General features: G+C 41.4%; 1 protein-coding gene and 1 long non-coding RNA gene across 8 annotated transcripts in view; one reads left to right on the top strand and one right to left on the bottom strand.

Annotated features, from left to right (window-relative positions):
* Positions 1–20,943, bottom strand: part of PPFIBP2 (PPFIA binding protein 2) — a 108,105-nt gene that overhangs the window by 71,100 nt on the left and 16,062 nt on the right. For all 6 annotated transcript variants that reach the window (XM_081011942.1, XM_081011945.1, XM_081011938.1 and 3 more), the window contains exons 2-3: positions 14,258–14,355; positions 5,816–6,030 (exon numbers count right to left, since the gene is read on the bottom strand). In XM_081011942.1, coding sequence (XP_080868068.1) covers positions 5,816–6,030; positions 14,258–14,321 — 279 coding nt within the window. In that variant the 5' untranslated portion in view covers positions 14,322–14,355. The remainder of the gene's footprint in view (positions 1–5,815; positions 6,031–14,257; positions 14,356–20,943) is intronic.
* LOC308480731 lies at positions 1,020–17,917 on the top strand. Of its 2 annotated transcripts, XR_013988262.1 has the most exons (4): positions 1,020–1,994; positions 4,248–4,377; positions 16,250–16,328; positions 17,849–17,917. It is a non-coding gene; the product is annotated as an uncharacterized lncRNA (long non-coding RNA). The 2 variants fall into 2 exon arrangements; XR_013988263.1 differs by lacking the exons at positions 16,250–16,328; positions 17,849–17,917 and adding an exon at positions 8,124–8,345.

Below are 20,943 nucleotides of genomic sequence, written 5' to 3'. Positions count from 1 at the left end.
TTACTACCCACTTTGTGATCCCTCACTGCTAAAATATTTAGCAAATAATTATGTCATTGTATCCAATATCAGCAAGTAACCAATAATTGGGACGCGGGTGGCGCTGTGGGTTAAACCACAGAGCCTAGGACTTGCCGATCAGAAGGTCGGCGGTTCGAATCCCCGCGACGGGGTGAGCTCCCGTTGCTCGGTCCCTGCTCCTGCCAACTAGCAGTTCGAAAGCATGTCAAAGTGCAAGTAGATAAATAGGCACCGCTCCAGCGGGAAGGTAAACAGCGATCCGTGCACTGCTCTGGTTTGCCAGAAGCGGCTTAGTCATGCTGGCCACATGACCCGGAAGCTGTACACCGGCTCCCTCGGCCAGTAAAGTGAGATGAGCGCCGCAACCCCAGAGTCGGTCACGACTGGACCTAATGGTCAGGGGTCCCTTTACCTTTAACCAATAATTATTGCAGTTTGTGTTCTGTTGTTTAGAAGCCTAGAGTATTCCCAGAGATAAGTGTTATTTAATGAGCACACACAGAGAAACAGACACACAGTGTTTTCACATATGAATACATATGGATACAATGACTTAATACTTCGATGCCATACAACTTTATAATATAGCTCGAAGTGTTGCATAAACAGATACTGTCAAACTTTCTACTCTTGTTTGGAAGGAAAACTATTTGGCACAGTTACCCAGATTGCTGTTTGAAATAAATGCTGTGCATCCAGTCCTCCACATTTTGTAAAAGAAACATTTCCCCCCCTCATTCCATCAAACAGAAACCACACCAACAATATTACGTCCACAGTAGGTTTTTAATTCTAGATCTTTTATTTTATTTTTTGGAAGATCCGGCACCTCTCTGCATTGTCTATTTACTGACATGTATTTACTTACATGTTTATTTACTTACACATCCCATCTTAATACAAGCCCTCACAAAGCAGCTTGCAATAAGTTAATGAATACGAACATCATTAAAAATAGGGATAGGGGAACTTGTGACCCATTGAAGGTGGTTGTCAGCCCCAGGCAGGTGTGATGGGAGTTGTAGTTCAGAAACATCTGAACTACAGATGTTCAAGAGACCCCTGAAATGCCTAACCTACTTAAACGACTAGTAACTGGACAAATCAATTTGGCAAAGCTTTAGGCTAGATCCTGAAATGTAGAGCTTTGATTCAAAATCCCCTGTGTGTAACTTTGTTCTTGGGATACTGTCATTGTCAGGGAAAAGAGGGGACTTTTGTCCATTTTCCCTTCTCCCTGCAACTTCCTGTGGCTCCTGAAAATCTGTTTTGGAGTGTTGGGACCTTGTACTGGAGGCTGCAGGAGAAAGGGGGGATTGGGATTCCACTGGATCCTTTCTCCAGGGGAAGCCTCTGCTGGATAGCAGTACTGTCCACAAATGGAAGGAGGTCTTCTCTCCATGAAAAGGTTAGTCAGGAGAAAACCCTACATCCAGCCCGCCTTAAAAAAAAAAGGCTCAGAGGCCAAAACTGCCGTTGACAATATGGACTGGCCTGTAATTTAAGCAGGCAAGCCATTTTTCACTTTTGGTAGAAGTGCCAATCTGTGGTGGGCTGGGCAATGTGGTTAGAAGCAAGTTGTACTTTCCTTCCAAACAAGGCTTATTTGCACAGCGTATGAACTCTAGATTCAATAGCTCAATTCCAGCACTTGCAAGAAGAAGGGACAACAAACTGAACACTCATATTTTCATTACTGACATTCTTTTACTGAAAGGGATGTATCAAGTAAGACAAAGATTGCTTTCTCCAAAGCCAATGAATTGGACTTTATTGTATGTTAAGATCTAAGGAGGCATGTTTCTTTCCTAAGGGCACTTCATATGTGTATTACAATTTTTTTCAACAGATCACAGAGACTCTGGGAACATCAGGATTTGGACCAATTCCAAAACATACACAACTGCTTTCCGATGGAGAAAAAAGGGAGAGGGGTTGTGTTCTGTGAGAAGAAAAATGATTGAATGAAATAGGTACCTGAATGTTTGTTCTTAAGCCTGACAAAAACGGAGCCACACAAGGGAAATTTTACTTGCAAAGCAGACGTTCTGGCAACAATAACTTGACTTAGAACAACAACAAAAGATGACAACACATGTAGTGCAAAACCTTAAAGTGGACTAAACCTTGAAGTGGAATCTCTCTTGAATCGCTGCTTTCATCAAAGCACACCTTCACATTGGCTTTGAAGGGATTTGTGTCAGATGAGAAGCACACATTCACTGTAGAAAGACTACATGGCCTAATCAGGAAGTATCAGTTTACGATCACTGAAATCAAAAGGAGAAACTGAGGGCATTGAATGAGTAATCAATAGCAGAGCCACAGTCTGTAGGGCAGGAAGCTGTTGTATTGTCCACCTTTCATCACAGACACAATCATTAATGGGACAGAACTATATATTTGCTAAAGATACGAAGTTAAGTACGTAATATTTCTAATTCAGATGAACAATGGATGCCAGTTAGGCGGTTTGAGTTTTATGCAACACTAAGAATGCAACTGGAAACCTTGACCTCCAGATCACTTGCTAACTAAACAGATTGCAGTGGTTTTCAGACTGCTAGCTTGTCACCACATTTGAACTAATGACCTACAGATGAAAGGTACAGATGGAAAGGTGCTATTTCCATTCTCCCCCTAAACATGTAGCGGTTGGATGAATGTATAAAAAGAGCTGGGAAGGAAAACTTCTTAACCACTAATACTGAATTCCAAGTTTGTTTGTTTTTCAAGCTGTAGAAGTGGATGCAGGAAACTAACCAGAACCTTGATTGATAGGAAACATCTGGGAAATGTATTTGGAGATACCTTAAAGTACTGTAAAGAAATCCATTTTATTAACACCCAAAAGATAACTCTGTCATATTGTGTATATATGAGGATAAAGGTAATCTCAGCAAAGGTTTATGTAGAAATATTTAGAGTTTTAAAGATAGCGTTCTGCTGATTAATTTTCCATTTGTGGGCAAATTGTATCAAATAATGTTAACCCTGGTATTTGTCAACCAGAGCATGCTTCACAAGGAGTTAAGCAGAAGTTAGCATAGAATGAATATTAGCACGGAATGAAAAATAGTGAAGCCAACTGTGCATGAAGTCAATCATGCTTAACAACCGAGAGCCAAAACTAGCATGACTTGACATATATTAATTAAGTAGAGAGAGAGAAAGAAGTGTTGTGGTTTCTCAATATTGGGCAATTTCCTGTACAGGAAGCTCCTAGCACTGTATGCATTCATTTACTTGTAAGATTATTACAAAACAAATCTGCTGTCAAATAAAACACCCGTTTCCTACCTTTATGTCTGTAATTAATAATAAGACTACTACAGAGGAAACATTGAAAAAAATTAAGATACTAAGACTCTTAAGATTTATGCTTCAAGGCTATCTAACATAAATAACTATTTTTAAAAACATAGTACATGCACTGCTAGACTTGCACCATATGGCAAATTTTCAGATCCCCACTATGGAGTGGACCTTCCATGTATAGCCATCTAGCTTCTTTAGACAAACTGTCCTATTTTAGACGGCAAAACCCTGGACGGTAAGAGCCAACTTGATGAGACAGACAGCACATTCAAAGTGAAATGTTTAGAAATCTGCATCAGTCTCCAGTTTCCAGTGCTATGTTGCTAATTGTGATACAATACCTTGGAGGCATGCAATCTGAAGCCAGGTCACTTTGCTAACAAACAACCTGAAAGTGTTCCATAGTCCTAGTAAACATTAACTTGTTCCAAAGCGACAGGACACATTAACCTGCAAGACAAAGTCTCCTTGGCATTCTAGGAACTCTTTCCCAAACTAGGTCGGAGGCCAAATTCACAAAACTGCTTTTGCACAGTTTGTTGTTGGTGCTATGTCACTATCAACCATCATGTTCAGAATTGGCTGACTCCATACACATATTTTGCAAACCTGTCATTGGTCAATGTCACAGTGCTACCTTATGTTTTATCAGTCCATCCAATCCTATGTTGCCTACTCTGAGTGGCAACCATTTCTGAAAGTCTTTGAGATACGCTATGCTAGCTGTGATAGAAGCAGATCTGTCTGTTAAAGTCAGACCCACCCCTAGCACAATCACACAGAAAGTGGGGGGGGGGGGGGGCTGTCAGTAAAAGGGACAGGTGGCAAATGCAGAAATCTCACCATACCCTTGACTCATTTCCCCTTAGCCTTCCTTTGAACACTCTTCTTCCTTCATCTATCTTCAGACACAGGAAGAAAGCCTGGCTTGGAGGAAAAGGAGCTGTTGGGAAATAAGCGGTGGGCACGTGGAAGTGTCACACACCTTATATCATCCTGAAATCAGGTGCTTCTTCTACTTCTGAAGTCACAAAGTGGGTAAGCAGAGTGTTCTTTGAGACTGTGCAAAACTCGCCATCTGCTGATACCATGTCTACTCCTGCCAGGAAGTTTTGACTTCCTCCTGGACTATCTCCATGGACCACTCCTACTGTTTCACTCCTACTTATAGGGCCTGATCCAGAGACTATTACAGTGGTACCTCGGGTTACAGACGTTTCAGGTTATAGACGCTTCAGGTTACAGACTCTGCTAACTCAAAAATAGTACCTTGGGTTAAGAACTTTGCTTCAGGGTGAGAACAGAAATTGTTCTCCGGCGGTGTGGCGGCAGTGGGAGGCCCCATTAGCTAAAGTGGTACCTCAGGTTAAGAACAGTTTCAGGTTAAGAATGGACCTCCAGAAAGAATTAAGTTCTTAACCTGAGGTTCCACTGTATTGGTCAGGTCCATGGCAGTTTGTCCACAGGAATGATTTTGTCCTCAATGTTATGCAAAGCCCACTGGGGATGATGATGATGATGATAAGGAGGTTCAGAGCAAAATGCCACCAGGATGATGATGATCTCTCTGCAACATCTAAATAAGCAGAGGCCATGTATGTCCTAAACTGGTACCTGGATGAAGTTATGGGCTGGATGGGGGCTAATAACTGCAACTGAATTCTGACCTTACGGATGGTTGATCTAGGACTTCGGTTTATATACCAGCTCTGGATGGCGTTGCAATCTATCTGAAAGAACGCATGCATAGTTTTGGGGGTGCTCCTAGATTCATTGCTGACACTAAAGGCTCAGGTGATTTCAGTGGTTCACAGTGCCCATTGCCAACTTCAGCTGGTGCACACCTATGCCCACACCTTGACAGGGATAGCCTTACCACAGTAACCTAACAATTACATAGGTAACCTCACAATTAAGACTACTGTATGGGGACATAGGTGGGGTTACTCTTGCACCTGGTTTGGCAGCACAGCTGTTGTAAAATGTTGCTGCTAGGATTCTTAGTGCAACATTCAACTTTACATATGTGCACATGGGGGAGAGGAGCTTGTTCTATTTGGCAAGCAGAATTGTGCTGACAGAACATTTGCATTAGCTCACTGTCGAATTCCACCCATGGACTCTTAATGTTTAATCCTCTGTTTTGTACACTAATCACTTTTATGTGCAATATAAAATTGTGTTTTACTTTTTGGGAAATCTTATTGACTGTTGTATTTTTAAGTAAACTCCTAAAAGTTCCTTTTTATATTGTGGCATAATCTTTTTTTATATAAATAAGCCCTGCAAACTGAAATTCTTCAACTAGAACTATCATGGTTTGAACCTAGGAAAACCAATGCACTATGATCTCTCCTAAAGGCCAGTAGCACCTGTACAAAGGAACTCCTACATGCTGGTTAGCTGGCTGCTTATTTCAATGCACGAGTCTTTAGTCTCTCAATACAATATGGAAACACACTGAGTTTCTCCTTACCAGATTTTCTTCCAGCCAGGCATGTATGCATGCTGCTGTAGTCCCTGGTATCTGATTCCGCAAAGCTTCTCTCTCTTGTGGATCCTTGACCATTTCTAATGCCAGCTTCAAGTCTTCCAGAAGATGAAGGATCTGTAGTGTGCCGAAATACACTGACTGAGCAGGTGACACCATGTCATAGACACCATTTGTATATTCCGCAGCTGCTTTGGTACCTAAAAGAAAACAAGAAAAACCAGAAGAAGCAATTTAGGAGGAACCAGTTACTTATAAGTTATTTACATGCAAGATACAATACTGGTAACATTCACAGGGGATGGGAAATAAGGCCAAAATTATCCTATCTGACCAATCCTTAGCGTGTTATAATCCATTCCACTCATCAACAGACATAATTGAATGCTGCCCAGTGCAGTTATGACCTGTTAAAAAAGCACACTGAAAACATACAAAACCAAACAATGACCTGAAAATGGAACAAATTGGGCAAACTCCAAAACAAAGCTATTAAGTTTCAAAAAGTTTTCCAGAAATGTTATTCAAAACACAAGTAACTTGCTGAAGGAACTTTTTACTTAACTTCTGTAATTCTGCAACCCCATTTTTAGATCTGCCCCCTGCCCCCCACCCCCACTGCAACTCAACATTACTCTTTATTTTTGTTTACCTATCATAATCACTCAATAATTATAGTAATCTCAGGGTGGATATGCCAAAGATAAGTTCAGTCTTATGGAAAAAATTGAAGATAGAAAATCCAAACCAGCTACCTGCAATTGCCCCTACAAACCATTAGGTGTCACCATCTTTTCAGGGACACACTACTAAAAACCACAAGTATTTATTTATTTATTTTACAATTTTGCAGGGAAATGCAAGGGTATTTTTACTGCCATCATAAATGTCAAACAAGTTTGCTTTAGCCCACTTTTAACAGTGCAATTCCTCCAGCAATTTCACACATGTACCGGTAATCATTTGAATAATTACTTTGCCAGGTCCAACTGAGACCTTTTTGTGTTTGTATTCCAACAAGCAGTGCTTCTCTAAAGCTTCCGTTCAATTGGATGGTGCTTGTGAGACACTCCACAAAAGCTCTTTGGAAATAAATAGAAGTGGTCAAAAGCTATGTTAAGGAACAAGGCATCACTGTTTAGGAACACAAGAGCAGGCCTGGTTTGATCAGGCAAAAGGCTTATCTAGTCCAGCAATGCTTTCCATGAAATGTGGGAAATCAGGTGCCCCTTAGAAGCCCCAAAGCAGGGGCCATCTCCTGTTGTTGCTCCCAGGCAACTGGCATTCAGAGGCATTGCAGCCTTAGATCCCAAAGGTGGCATATAGCCATATTGACTAGTAGCCACTGAAAGCCTTGGCCTCCAAGAATTTGACCAACTCCTTTTAAACCCAGAGCTCTACACATACAGCTTTCCTAATCATCGCCTCCATTTGTACGCAAAAATCCTTAAACTTGTTCCTCATTTCCACTGTGTATTCATAAGGGATTTGATTTAGATTGTATCTTACTGGCCCAGTGGTTTTTCCTACTATTTGCAGTTTAAGCTTGAATTTTGCTATAAGCTGATGATCTGAGCCACAGTCAGCTCCAGGTCTTGTTTTTGCTGACTGTATAGAGCTTCTCCATCTTTGGCTGCAGAGAATATAATCAATCTGATTTCGATGCTGACCATCTGGTGATGTCCATGTGTAGAGTTGTCTCTTGTGTTGTTGGAAAAGCGTGTTTGTGATGACCAGCTTGTTCTCTTGACAGAACTCTAGCCTTTGCCCTGCTTCGTTTTGAACTCCAAGGCCAAACTTGCCAGTTGTTCCTTTTATCTCTTGACTCCCTACTTTAGCATTCAAATCCCCTATTATGAGAAGAACATCCTTCTTTGGTGTCATTTCTAGAAGGTGTTGTAAGTCTTCATAGAATTTGTCAGTTTCAGTTTCCTCAGCACCGGTAGTTGGTGCATAAACTTGGATTACTGTGATGTTAAAAGGTCTGCCTTGGATTCATATCAAGATCATTCTATCATTTTTGAGATTGCATCCCAGTACAGCTTTTGCCCCTCTTTTGTTGATTATGAGGGCCATTCCATTTCTTTTACGGACTTCTTGCCCATATGATGGTCATCTGAACTGAATTCACCCATTCCGGTCCATTTTAGTTCACTGATGCCCAGGATGTCAATATTTATTCTTGCCATCTCATTTTTGACCACATCCAGCTTACCAAGGTTCATGGTTCTTACATTCCAGGTTCCTATGCAATATTTTTCTTTACAGCATTGGAGTTTCCTTTCACTTCCAGGCATATCAGCAACTGAACAACCTTTCGGCTTTGGCCCAGCCGCTTCATCAGTGCTGAATCTACTTGTACTTGTCCTCCGCTCTTCCTCAGTAGCATGTTGGACGCCTTCCGACCTGAGGGGCTCATCTTCCAGCATCACAACTTTTATATGCCTGTTGTCTTTGTCCATGGAGTTTTCTTGGCAGGGATACTGGAGTGGCTTGCTGGTTCCTGCTCCTATTTCTTCCTACATACATTAAAAATGTAATGCTGTCATCATGCTGCACTTCACATGGCCAGGTCAACTTCAGCATGCTGGCAGGCAGGAGAGCAGTGTGGGTGGCAGGTGGCCTAGCTGAACTGTTCAATGAGGAGAGAGGCGCTTCATAGCGTGGTCTGGGGCAAACTGCTCTATGAAGTGCCAAGCCTTCCCTTAAAAGGTAGGGGTTTGGGGCAAGCTGTGAAAGGAAGGGGGTGGGGGGAAAGCTGTGGGGGCAGTGGAGCTTGGTGTGAGCTGTGAGGGGAGAGGAGATTTGGGCAAGCTGTGAGGGGATAGACAAAGGGGTGGATGAGATGAAAAAGGAGAGGCGGCCAGGGGAGTGAGCAGGGGTATCAGTATTTTATAATATTTATAGGCTACTTTCAATGAATGCTCTAAAATGTGGCTTATGATGTTAATATTTCCTTTTTTAAATCAAAAACAAAACTGAGTACTTCTTTACAACTTACAAATAAGTTGGTATGTATATGGAATGCACCCATTTTCAATGTGGATTTCCAGAGGGTCCCCCCCAACCATCCAAAATAGATTTTCAGAGGGTATAGGAAGCTGCAGGTAGGAGGGGGAAATTGATGGAAATAATCTCCCCGCTTTCCCAGGGAAAGTTTCTAGTGAGCAGAGTTCCACTCATAGGTCGTCCCATGTCAAATACACATCAAAACATTCAAATAGGGCAGAGTTAAAACTATAACATCCCAACGTTAAGCACCAGTGAAGGTTTGGAAGACCGAGTGTGTTTCTAAAAGACACCTAAACACCATGAACGTGGCTGTTTGTCTAAGGGGCAGAAGGAAGGTGATTCTATACTATGGGCGGCATCGCAGAAAAGGCCCTTCCCCTGATGTCCACTAGGCTGTGGCACAACAAGGATGGTTTTCAAAGCGGTTTCAGTTCAGAATGGGGAGCTGCTACATAGAAATACCTCAAAGGAAGCCCAGTTCACAACTGCTTGTAAATTAATATGCTACTTGTTCAGATTGTAGCTATGACTTAAGCAAAAGTTGAATAAAAAGCAGAAGAAGAATATTAGAGAATATCCAAGTATCACAGGGTAGAGATATTCCAGAGTTGCTTTTATGGGGTGTGGGCAGAACAGGCACCAGCATATGACGGCGGAAATACAATCTCCATGACACCCTCTCTTCCAGCCACATGCCATTCTTTTGTGCAGTGTTATTTTTAACCCAACTTTATGCGGTTGCCATATTAGCCCTTTCACTTTCTGGCTGGAAGGGGGAGAAGGGGAGAAATGACATTGCCTGCAGAGGAATTCACGATGAAGCACACAGAAAGAGAAGCGAAGTAGAAATGCAAGCAAGGACTTAAACCATACCATTTCCCATTTAGTCAACCGAGCATAAACATGGCAACATAGGTTACAGAGCTGCTGCCTCTGATTTGGCTCCTAACTCACCTTCACACTTGAATTTATTCACCCAGAAAGATATCCAAAGCAAGCAAGCTATGCATGTTAGAAAGGCGAAATGTAACGGCTTAATGTAATGGTTTAACAAAGTAGTAACCATATAGTATTTTCTCAGTAATTTTCATTATTTGTTGAATGCTTTAATTAGTTCTGTTTTCTCTCTCTGTCTCTTTTTTACCAATGCTTTATTGTTTGGGTTTTTTAACTTTATTACAACTGCATTGAGATTTCATTGCAACCAAGCAGTATATAACTCTTCTGAAATAAAAAACAAATTGACTGCAGGAGGGGGGAAAGTTCAATGCTTTACACCGACTGAAAAGGTTAATGAATGACAAAATACTTCCAAGTGCTATGGAAGTCGGTTTTTATACAGGAAGACGCTTAAACTGATGAGCAAATGTCTCACACTAATGGTCATTCTACAGTTTTCACTCACTGCATGCAACAAGCTTCAAATTGCATCCTCGTGTTTTATCACGTGGCTCTTCCTGACTATGTGAGTCCCAAGACCAGCATGGTCCTGACCTGTAAATGGCTTCCCTGGCATTGGAAGTCTCCACGCCAGGGAAACCATTTAAGGGAAGCCATTTCAAGGCCGCCCCTAATGGCAAGCAGTACCATGTATTTCTACAGAGACCCTTAATCCAGAAAGTTTAGGTAGCACATATGATTTTTCCTGCCCATCGATTCTCACAAAAACCCTGAGAAATAGGGTTGGCTGAGAGGTAATGACCACCTCAAGATCACCTAATGAGCTTCATGGCGGAATAGGGATGTGAATCCAAGACTTCCCAAACACAGCCCAGTCTCTAACCACTGTGGACAGTATACTCTGTAGACCAGCCTTGACTGAAGAACAGGTCAGAAGACTTAAGCAGAAGAGAGCCTTGTAAACACTGTTTTCAATGGTTCCCTTTGCCTATGTTACTGCTAGTTTTATAATTCCCTCCCCTCCAGCAAGTCTTGTTCTGTTTTAAAGGTTTTACTTCTCTTACAGTTATAATTCTAGGTAATATGCACTTGAGGGCCTCCTGTTTTGACTCATGCCACCTTGTAGAGATTCTGCTTTGCCTTTAACAAGCCACAAAATAGCCCCTGGAGAACTGAGCATAATCATTGGACTCTAGTAGTTATGAAATGCTCAGGGCAATTAAGAGTTTGAAGGATGGTTGCGGAAAATTGAAATTGGCTCTTTGAACTCCTAACAGCCTGTAGTATCTTAAAAGAGGAATTAGAGCTAGAGCATGTATGTATTCAAACTTTTAAAGGCACTGATCCCCAAATGAGTCCTGTATGGGTGTAGTAATCACCCTTTCATCTGTGAAGGGGGCAGATATCAGCCCTAATGCCAAATGGATTTAGGGCTAGGACACCAATTTCCTGCTCATCTCACCTTGGAACTCAGCAATCAATGCTATAAGGCAGCTTTGCAAGCCTGCTCCATGCAGGTATTGCTAGACTACAACTCCCATAAGCCTCAGCCAGAACTCAGTTCTCAATTATTTGTTTCCACCTTCCTGCCTACATCCTACAGTTCTTCACAAGCACTGCAAATTATTGTTGTGAGGTTGGGGGGTGGGGTGCGGAATCACATATTCAAAGGCATAAGAAAAGATTGCAAAGCAAAGATCCTAGCAGTATCACAGCCATACAATTCAGAGATTCCATTATAATCAAAATAAGTTGGATAAGCTTTGTCTTTGTACTGCTGGAAGCAAATTTATGGAGTTAACTTTTCCATTTCATTAACACTGATGGAACTACCAAGGCAAATCAGTTCTTTTTGTTACATTAAGCCACACGTGCAAGAAGCATCTGGGGAATGTGGTTTAAAGTCCTTAATGTAGGATTGGGAAACTTGTTGTCCCCCAGGATTTGTTGGTCCACAACTCTCATCAGTCCCAGCCACTGTGGCCAATGGCCAAGGATTATAGGAGCTATGCTCCAACAATGTCTAGGAACCAGAGGTTCTCCATCCCTGGTTTAATGGCTTTGTCCTTAGCTACCTTAGGGCTTATCTGCACCTATCTTTCCTCCACACTTCCCAGGCACTGCCCATGCTTTAAAGTTCCATGTCCAAGTGCTCTGGAGCTTTCCCCATAAAAACCCGCTCTTTAAAGCTGAAGTGCAACAAACAGCAATTTGGGTTTTCTGCAAATTGTCGTTTGCTCTGTTTCAGCTCTGGAGCGAAAGAAAGAGCTCTCAGGCATGGAGTTTTAAAGCTCAGACCTGTGCCTGGAAAGGGCAAGGCAAAAGGTAATTGTGCATAAGCCCTTACTGTTATAGCAGCCATCTATGTTGTGTATGGGGGGGGGGGATACTGATTATCCACATATTTAAATTAGCTATAATTCTGTGGTGCTTCCCAATGTGAGGTGATCCACATAAGACAGACAAAAGACAGTCTCCGAGGTTTTCTGTTTGTTTCTATTTGTGCAGAGAGATTTTACCACACTCAATTTGATGGGGTTGTTTCAAGCACAGGGTCTCACAGTGCTAATGCACTTGCATAACATGTTAGTTAAGGGATTGGACATACTCATTATAATTTCTTCTGCATTTACAAGGCAGAGACAGCTAACTAAGGCTGACCATCCAGCATCCTTAATTCTCAAAGCAGTTATCATTATAGATGTACCAAAGCAGAAGAGCCTAGAGACACTGACTTATCTGTCAAATTTTATCACGTCAAATGCAATTCTACTTGGTGATCTGGTCTGACAGTCTTACCCTCATACGCTCCAGATGTAATATCATATTTCCACTGAGCACAATTGCAAGCAAGAAAGCTTTTATTTTGACTTGCTCTGGATTCATTCCAAGTCTTCTTCTTCTTCTTTTAAGTAGAAAAACAGTCTATAATATGCCCAATTTCAGTTACCTACATTGTGCCCTTGAACAAGTCCATCACATACATAACTCAAATGCAGTGTTATATATTATCAATTAAAATTACCAGGTCACCTCTTTTTCCCTCGAGGCATTTATATCTATGGATGGTGCGGTGATGTTCACCCCTATCACAGGGACATTTTGACGCTCTTTCAAGGCAAGTGGCTCTTTCCCTAGGCTTGGTTTGGCCTAATTAAAAAAGGGGAGGGAATGGACTATGTGCTATAATGCAAGCATTTCAAATGTAATTAACACCTGACCTGCCCATGTGGGACCTGAAAGAATGTTCGGAATTTGATCCGAGAAGAAAAATAAACTGAGCTCACATTTTTGAAAGGGAAAAGTTGCTAGAAGGGCAACCATGTTGTTGTTTCAGAACTGGTCCTCCTGCTTTCTCCTAAGACCTTCAGAAAGTCATCTGCACACGAGCAGAATTCTGCAAAACATTGTGATACAGGGCTCTTCTCTCCATAGAAACTTGGAGCTATGCAACGCTGTCTGGAAACTCCCACTGCCTGGTGGGCTGATCTTACACGGTTTGTGTTAGGGTCAACATTTCAAACATAAGTTATACTTGGGATTTGATGTCAAGTTCTGAGAAGTTGCAGCACTCCAAAATAAGGGATCAATATCATGGAATGGTACCATAAGCCTCACCGTTACTTTTGCCAAAACTGTTAACCATAAGCCAACATTATTGAGGTGTGCCCATGAGATTTAGGCTACACCCAGTGCGCACATTTACCTGGGAGTAAGTCCCATTGAACTTAATAGGACTTGTCTTAGAGTAGACTTACACAAGATTGCCCTGTTAAACTTAAGGCTACTTTCATTTACGTTCCTATTCAACTGGTTAGCATAATAACACACTGCAGGGTTATGGATCATCAGGTGGTTCAGATGCTCTCTCAAAAAGGCAGAGTAAAACCTATTCAACATTACAGCTAGTTTCTTAATTTTCCAGACTAACGCCTCACACCTCTGATTTTCATTCATTCTATCTGCTATCTCCTGAACAGTTTTGCAAAAACTGGCAGGACGACTAACAGTGGAAAACTGAATTGGGTGCGGGAACAAAAAAGTGCTTAAAACTTTTACATGGGAGAAAGATGCTGAACGATGGCCCCCTACTCTGCACCGCACATGGGAATACAATGTTTACCTGTGAGGCAATAAGTCATGAGTGCCTCTGTAACTTCAGTCTACAATCTCATCCCCGTCCTGTTTGCATGCCTAGCAAACACTGGCGTGCGGTGAATTTCTTCATAGGGGAACAGTTAGGGCCAGAGGTGCCAGCTTGCAAGGACAATTGGGACATTTGAGGCTATAGGGAGAGGTGAGGAAGAGGATATCCTGTCAAGCAAGCAGAAATCTGCACTCGCAAGCTTGGGTATTGCCCATTGCAAACTTTCAAAAGATGACTTAGAAAGACCCGCACGAACAGAAACACAGAATTTCTCCTGAACAGTGAACTCTTCATTATTACCACACGTATTAAATGGATTTGTGGGCATGTTTGCTGTTGGGCAGACTAAAAATAATCAATTACAATACCTGCAATGATATCATCCATTTGCTCTAGAGCAGCTTCGAGCATATGGCTAGCATCAGAAGCCATGTTTTCTAGCTTTTCCAGGCCTTGTTTTCTTGGTCTAAAAAGGAGGGAGAGAAAGTTCACCTTATCAGATCACATCAACATCACTCTGCCATCAATTCTAACTTATTAGCTTAACCAACTGCCGACAAAGAGCAGCACATTTTTAGGAGCAATTTTATTTGTGTCACTGACTGAGGTGAAATTAGTAGTTCTTACCCTTCCATTTTTAAGTGGGAACAAAGATCCCGAGTACAGTGGTACCTCGGGTTAAGTACTTAATTCGTTCCGGAGGTCCGTTCTTAACCTGTTCTTAACCTGAAGCACCACTTTAGCTAATGGGGCCTCCTGCTGCCACCGGAACACGATTTCTGTTCTCATCCTGAAGCAAAGTTCTTAACCCGAGGTACTATTTCTGGGTTAGCAGAGTCTGTAACCTGAAGCGTATGTCACCTGAGGTACCACTGTAATCCACATCTCACCACAACCATATAAGAATAAAAGCAGTGCCATATATCCCTTAGTAAAACTGACAACCAGTATCATCACCTGGAAGAGCTACAGAGCCAAATCTACATGGGCCAATCACAGAGCTGCAGATCCTGCTGCTCTCAGAATGTTAAATATCCCAGCAAATTTTCATCCTACAAATGCTGGGGAACTCCCTTTTATGCAAATTTTAAAAGTTTTCTAAGGATACTGCTGTAGAAATCTGAATGCACTGTGAACTAATCTACAAGGCTGGGCAGTGCTTTTTGACTCTACACATGAACATCCTGACAAACAATAAAAAAATTAAGAAACTGCTAGGGCTACCTACCCCCATTCCCAACTTATTTCTAAAATTTCTGTAGAGGGAAACAGTTCAATCAAATCATTTAAACTGTTAACCACCTTGAACTTTTTTAAAAGGCAATGTAATACAACAAATGAAAAATAGTTACTAAAAATAGAGGAAATTTAAATACAAATTGGGCACTTCTGAGTAGCGAAAACAATTCAGTACAGGAACCTTTAAAAAAAATAAAAAATACTTGCCCCAAAGCCCTACTGGACAGGAAGGTCATTAAGCAGAAGGAATGCTACCAGAAGCATTTTTACTAGGAATAACAGAAAATCAAATCCCAAAGGAAAAGAAAAAATTGTTTATGTATGCAACAACAGCAGCCCAAAGGTGGAAGGAAGAGAAGATACCAACAACAGAAGAATGGCCATTGAAAATGATGGACTACTCAGAAATAGCAAAACTTACAGAAAGGCTCAGAGACAATGACGTTGAGAAATTTAAAAAAGAATGGGAGGCATTTATTGTATATGTACAAAAATATTGTAAACAAGTAGAAACATTGGCATGCTCTGACTAAACACTTGCAAGTACAGTGGTACCTCAGGTTACAAACTTAATTTGTTCCGGAGGTCCGTTCTTAACCTGAAACCATTCTTAACCTGAGGTACCAATTTAGCTAATGGGGCTGCCTGTTGCCGCCGCACAATTTCTGTTCTCATCCTGAGGTAAAGTTCTTAACCCGAGGTACTACTTCCTGGTTAGCAGAGTCTGTAACCCGAAGTGTTTGTAACCCAAGGTACCACTGTAGTTAAAATAAGGTAAAGTTTATGGAAGGAAATTTGAACTAAAACAATAAAAACTGATTGTATGTAATTTGGATAAAATAATAAGGATAAGAAAAAAGAGGTTTAAGTATAATTATGCAGAAAATATATATATTCAATGAACCAGGAAAGGAAGGGAGGGAAGGCAGGAGGTTAAAGAGAACCTCCGAAATGATGTTTTTAATTTTTTAATTTTAGTTCTTATACTTCATGTTGGATATTTTGTATCTCTCATTCTTTTTTATGGAAAATAATTGTTGAAGTTGAAATTGTAAAACCAATAAAAAATTATTTACAAAAAAAAAAAAGGTCCAACCTCGCCAGGTTTGTCTGTTTTTTAGGATAATGCAGAAGCGGGACAAGTGAAGGAAAGTGGAGTAAGTGAAACTGACACCATTTTCTCAACACGCATCCACACAGGTGAGAGAGAGTAAATGGAGGCGGGAGGGAAGCCTCAGAAGTAAGCAGCAAAGTTGGTGGGTCTGAAGAAGAGAAGGGACAGAGTGGGTGAGAGAGACACCATAGAGCAGGTCAGGGCGTTTCACAAGCCTAACCCAGTCCTGAAGCTAGTAGCCCCCCTTTGCAGCTTGAAAAACAGGAGTGCAATACAAAACAGCTTAGGACACAACAGAATCACAGAATCCTGGAGTTGGAAGGGGGACCGGGGGGGGGGTCATGTAGTCTAATCCCCCGCAATGAAGGCATCTCAACTACAGCATCCATGACAAATGGGCACCCAACCTCTGCTTAAAAACCTCCCAGAAGGAGAGTTCACCACCTCTCATGAGAGTCTATTCCCCCCTCCCAAAAAATCAACAGTTAAAAGATGTTAAAGAACTCTTGGTTGATTTCTGTTCCAACCGGCTACCCTCAGGAATTATGTCTCTGAAGTTATCCTTTAACCTTCCATAGAACTCTGTGAATATTTTACACAGCATTAAACATAAAAGGCAAACTAACAGAACTGTATCATGTGACTTTTCCCATTTTTTTAAAAAATGGCATTTCTTTTTTGCTAGATGATTCTACTTCATGAAAAAGGTCTAGATGCCCAATCCAATCCAATTCTCTATTCCACAGTCCATTTTCCTTGACCAATCAAAAGTTGTTATTTTTAATTGAAATTCTTCCTAGTGTAACAATATACAGTACTCCTGAAAGCTTGATACCTCTACAAATACTTGAAAAAACAAAATTACTACATATTTATGTTACTCTAGGAAACTATGGAATCAGCATGACAAAGGAAGAGCCCTATACAAAATATCTTCCCATGCACCCAGCTTTGTTCAGAGTGTAAATACAGCTGTATGCCTGAGTCCCTACTAATTCCTGGATCCAGCAAGGGTTAAAATCTAAGCAAGGATTCAAATTGTTGACATAGCCAAATAAAGTTTCTTGGTAATGACTCTGTAAGTATGGGCCATTAAGGTAACAAAGGAAGTGGCTCTGTGCCAGACAGAAGATGTGGGGTGGGGGGCGTAGTTAGAAGGACATGCCTGATCTCTGCTTGACTATGAGACTGTAGCTATGGGAGAAGAAATACCCTCTTGGGCTGTTAATGCTGTGAGCCCCTACACCATAAGCTCAGTTTGTATATATGAGTAAATAAGTCATATATCATAAAGTCACCACAGTCTTCACTGTCCCTCATTCTGAGGAAACTGAACCCTGAGTAAGCACCTAGAACCCCTGGAATCTTGCACCTCTCAGAGATTGGGGTATTGTGCAATGATATGTTAGAGAGCAGGTACTTACTAGTGGCTACTGGGAGCAGCTGCGGGGAGCTTTCTGCCCTTGCCCTTATCTTACATACACTTCTGCCAGTTGCACTAGAACAGGGGTGCCCAAACTTTTTCCAAAGAGGGCCAGATTTGATGAAGTGAACATGCTTTTGTTAGGATTGAAGTTGTTGAGCTTTTTTTACAATTTTACCCCAGGACAGATACTGCTGCGGGAACCAACCGGATTAAATCGACCGGCAGGCCGGATTAGGCCCTCAAAACGGGCTTTGGACATGCCTGCACTAGAACTTCAGCATGTTACCGCCTTCTTTTAGTTTCTCTTTTACTTTCCAAAAGGATGAAAAGTGATGTTTAAAAAGAGAATGTGCTGAACTGAACAATCTGACCACTGATTTATTTTCTTAAAATATATATGTATCATGCAAATTTTGTTGTATAGTTACATGCATGCTCTCTAAAACCTTGTTTTAATAGCTTCACATATTTCAGTTCACAGCACCTGCCAATAGCTAAGTGGAGTTCTTTGATGTTTTTCGGCTCTCCCAGACTTGTTCAACCCAGATTCTGAGAGCTCTTCAGGTGGTGGAGCCAGCAAAATGATTTTGGCCGGAAGTCTGACATTCCTAAACAGAGCCTCTTGTTTTAAGAGTGCTGCCCACAAGCAGATTTGAAGTTCATTTTAGGAACCAAGACTGAAACTAAGTTTGTAGCTTTCTCTGAAAGAATTGGGGCTGAAATAATATTTTTAAAGGGTCTTGCATCTCCTGTAGATGTGCATTCTAATAATTAATGTTACTTTGCTACACTTTCTTCCCTTCCTCTTCATCAAGAAGCAATCTATACTCATTTAAGAAATGATGCTTATGTAAGGCTTTTCCTAAATGCTCCTGAACACTTCATTATCAGTCAGAAAACTCCGATGTCTACTCTAACATGGGAACACAGGAAGCTATCCTATATTGATTCCGGTCACTGGTTTGTGGGTTTAGTTCTCATCTAGAATCTAAGCATTTATGTTGCATTCTCTCCATGGATTTATCCAAAAAGGATCTCCCCACATTTCTTGGCTGGATCTAGACACAAAGAAGCGCTTCAGTTAAAAGCATTGTAAATATAAACAGGGAAAACAACACATATAAATCGCTTTTTCTTTACCATTCTAGCTGACTCCTTTGTTAGGCATAGTAACCGCTAGCCAGAAATGCCAAAACAGTCTTAGAAAAAGTAGACCATCCCTCCCCGATTATCCATTATTTCATGAAACCAACCACCCCAGCACCCTATGCTGATTCAGATTGCTAAATTGATGAACCATAGATAAATCTCTCTATGGTTTGATGTAACAAGATTGCCCTTAATTGGGTGGCCTGACAGGAACAACTTCACCTAAACACTGAAGCCATGTTCTGAATCTCCAAAATTAGAGTTACCTAGATGCTAGCAGCATCACAGCCTATTTCCAGTGCCTATAAAATTGACTCTGCACCCGAAGCTCATTTGGGAATGGCAGCATCATAATCGTTTTAAAATAGTAACAGTTGACTAGTTCTCATTGAGGAAGGATCTGATTTGGGCTATACCACTTCATATGGGGGAGAGGCTCTTGTGATTAAGTAGGGAAGGAATCCTTTCATATAAAAATCTAGAAGCGCAGCTGAAGGGTTCTAGCCTAAGTTTGCTTCCACACAGGACCCAAATGAGAGGCCTTCCAGAAGATCCTAACTGGTTGGCAGAGTCATGGGAGTTCAAGTATCCTGGATCCAAATCATATAGGGTTTAATTGGTAACAAGCAGTGCTTAGAGTTTGAACCATGCTCAGAAACACACTTAGAGACCAGAAATCAGCACTTTTCAAGCTTGCTATGACAAAACATGTCTCAGTTTTACATTCCTCAGAGAATATTAATCTGAATGAAACCTGTTTATTTGGGCAGAACTGCATAGTGCCTGCAAGGATCCACCTTTCCAATTAATGAAGATAAGTTTCCCCTGTAGGAAAGTTAGTTATGCAAAGGATGTTCCTGCTGCAGCTTGTTAACAATTACTTTCCATGGGATATGTAGCAACTTCATATTGCCTAGAGAAAGAACCCGAATGCTAGAAAACCCAGCGGTTAATGACTAGAAGGAGACAGTGTTTCAAAATCCCAACATGTGGGGCAGATGAATGGATTGGGAAGACTGTCACCTGTCTCTGCGGAGTGAAAAAGCACTTTGTAACTTTTTCAACCTTATGTAGTTTCAGGATTCCTCAACTTTAGAAGAGCAAGAAACAAGACTGAATATTTTTTGTGTTGTCTCAGAACTTTTTGTCACACACTTCTGAAGCACTGAGTAAGCATTTAAGATCAGGTTATTTAATTGCAAAGTGATGAGAAACAAACAGTTTTCCTTGCTTTAATTTATTTAATATTTAATTTCATATTGCCAGGACATTGGTTGAAGCTGAGCACAATTCAGATGTTTTTAGACTGTTAAAAACAACAACACCCTTCTGTACAGCACCTAGCACATATGAAATGCTTATAAATGATGCTAATATCATGCTAGCCATTCTTGTGCTTGTAAAATAAAAGGAATTCACAATCAGCGAGGGAGAGGAAAGAACACATCTGAAGGCAGTCTTTTTTAGGGAAGCTTTTAAATGTATGATGTTTGGTGTTTGAATTTGCTGGAAGCTGCCCAGAGTGGCTGGGGCAACCCAGTCAGATAGGTGGCATATGAATATTATTATTAAGTGCACAAACATCTGTGGTAGCCTCAACAGCAGCATTCTCTTTGCACTGGTCATATGCAACTTACATTTGGGAATCTTTGTGCTATACCTAGAAATCATTTACCAGCAGTGTTTCCCATGAGCTAGTAGGACGCAAGTGTACAGCATACATTCCGAAAATCAGGTGGTGCTGGAAGGAAGCTGTTCGCTACATGAACTAGGGGGCTGAAGCTACTTGCCACATGGGTGGGAGAAAGGGGTACAAAAAACCAAGCAGAAGCCCCCCCCCCACATATCTCAACAAGAACAAGCTCACCACAGTTGCATGAATCATAGAACTGGAAGAGACCCTTAGGACCATCTAGTCCATCCAGGGGTTGTCAACCTGGTCCCTACAGCCCACTAGTGGGCGTTTCAGGATTCTAGGTGGGCGGTAGGGGGTTCTGCGGCACAAGCTGAATCCTCCTTCCATAGAGCACTGGTGGGCGGTAAGGAAATTTTACCATCAAGAAAGATGCATTAGTGGACGGTAGGTATAAAAAGGTTGACTACCCCGGTCTAGTCCAACTCCCTGC

The sequence above is a fragment of the Podarcis pityusensis genome (assembly GCF_964106645.2).
Source record: "Podarcis pityusensis genome assembly, chromosome: 1".
NCBI lineage: Eukaryota > Metazoa > Chordata > Lepidosauria > Squamata > Lacertidae > Podarcis > Podarcis pityusensis.
Note: the sequence above shows the minus strand (reverse complement) of the source record. Positions and strands in the feature narration are given on the sequence as shown.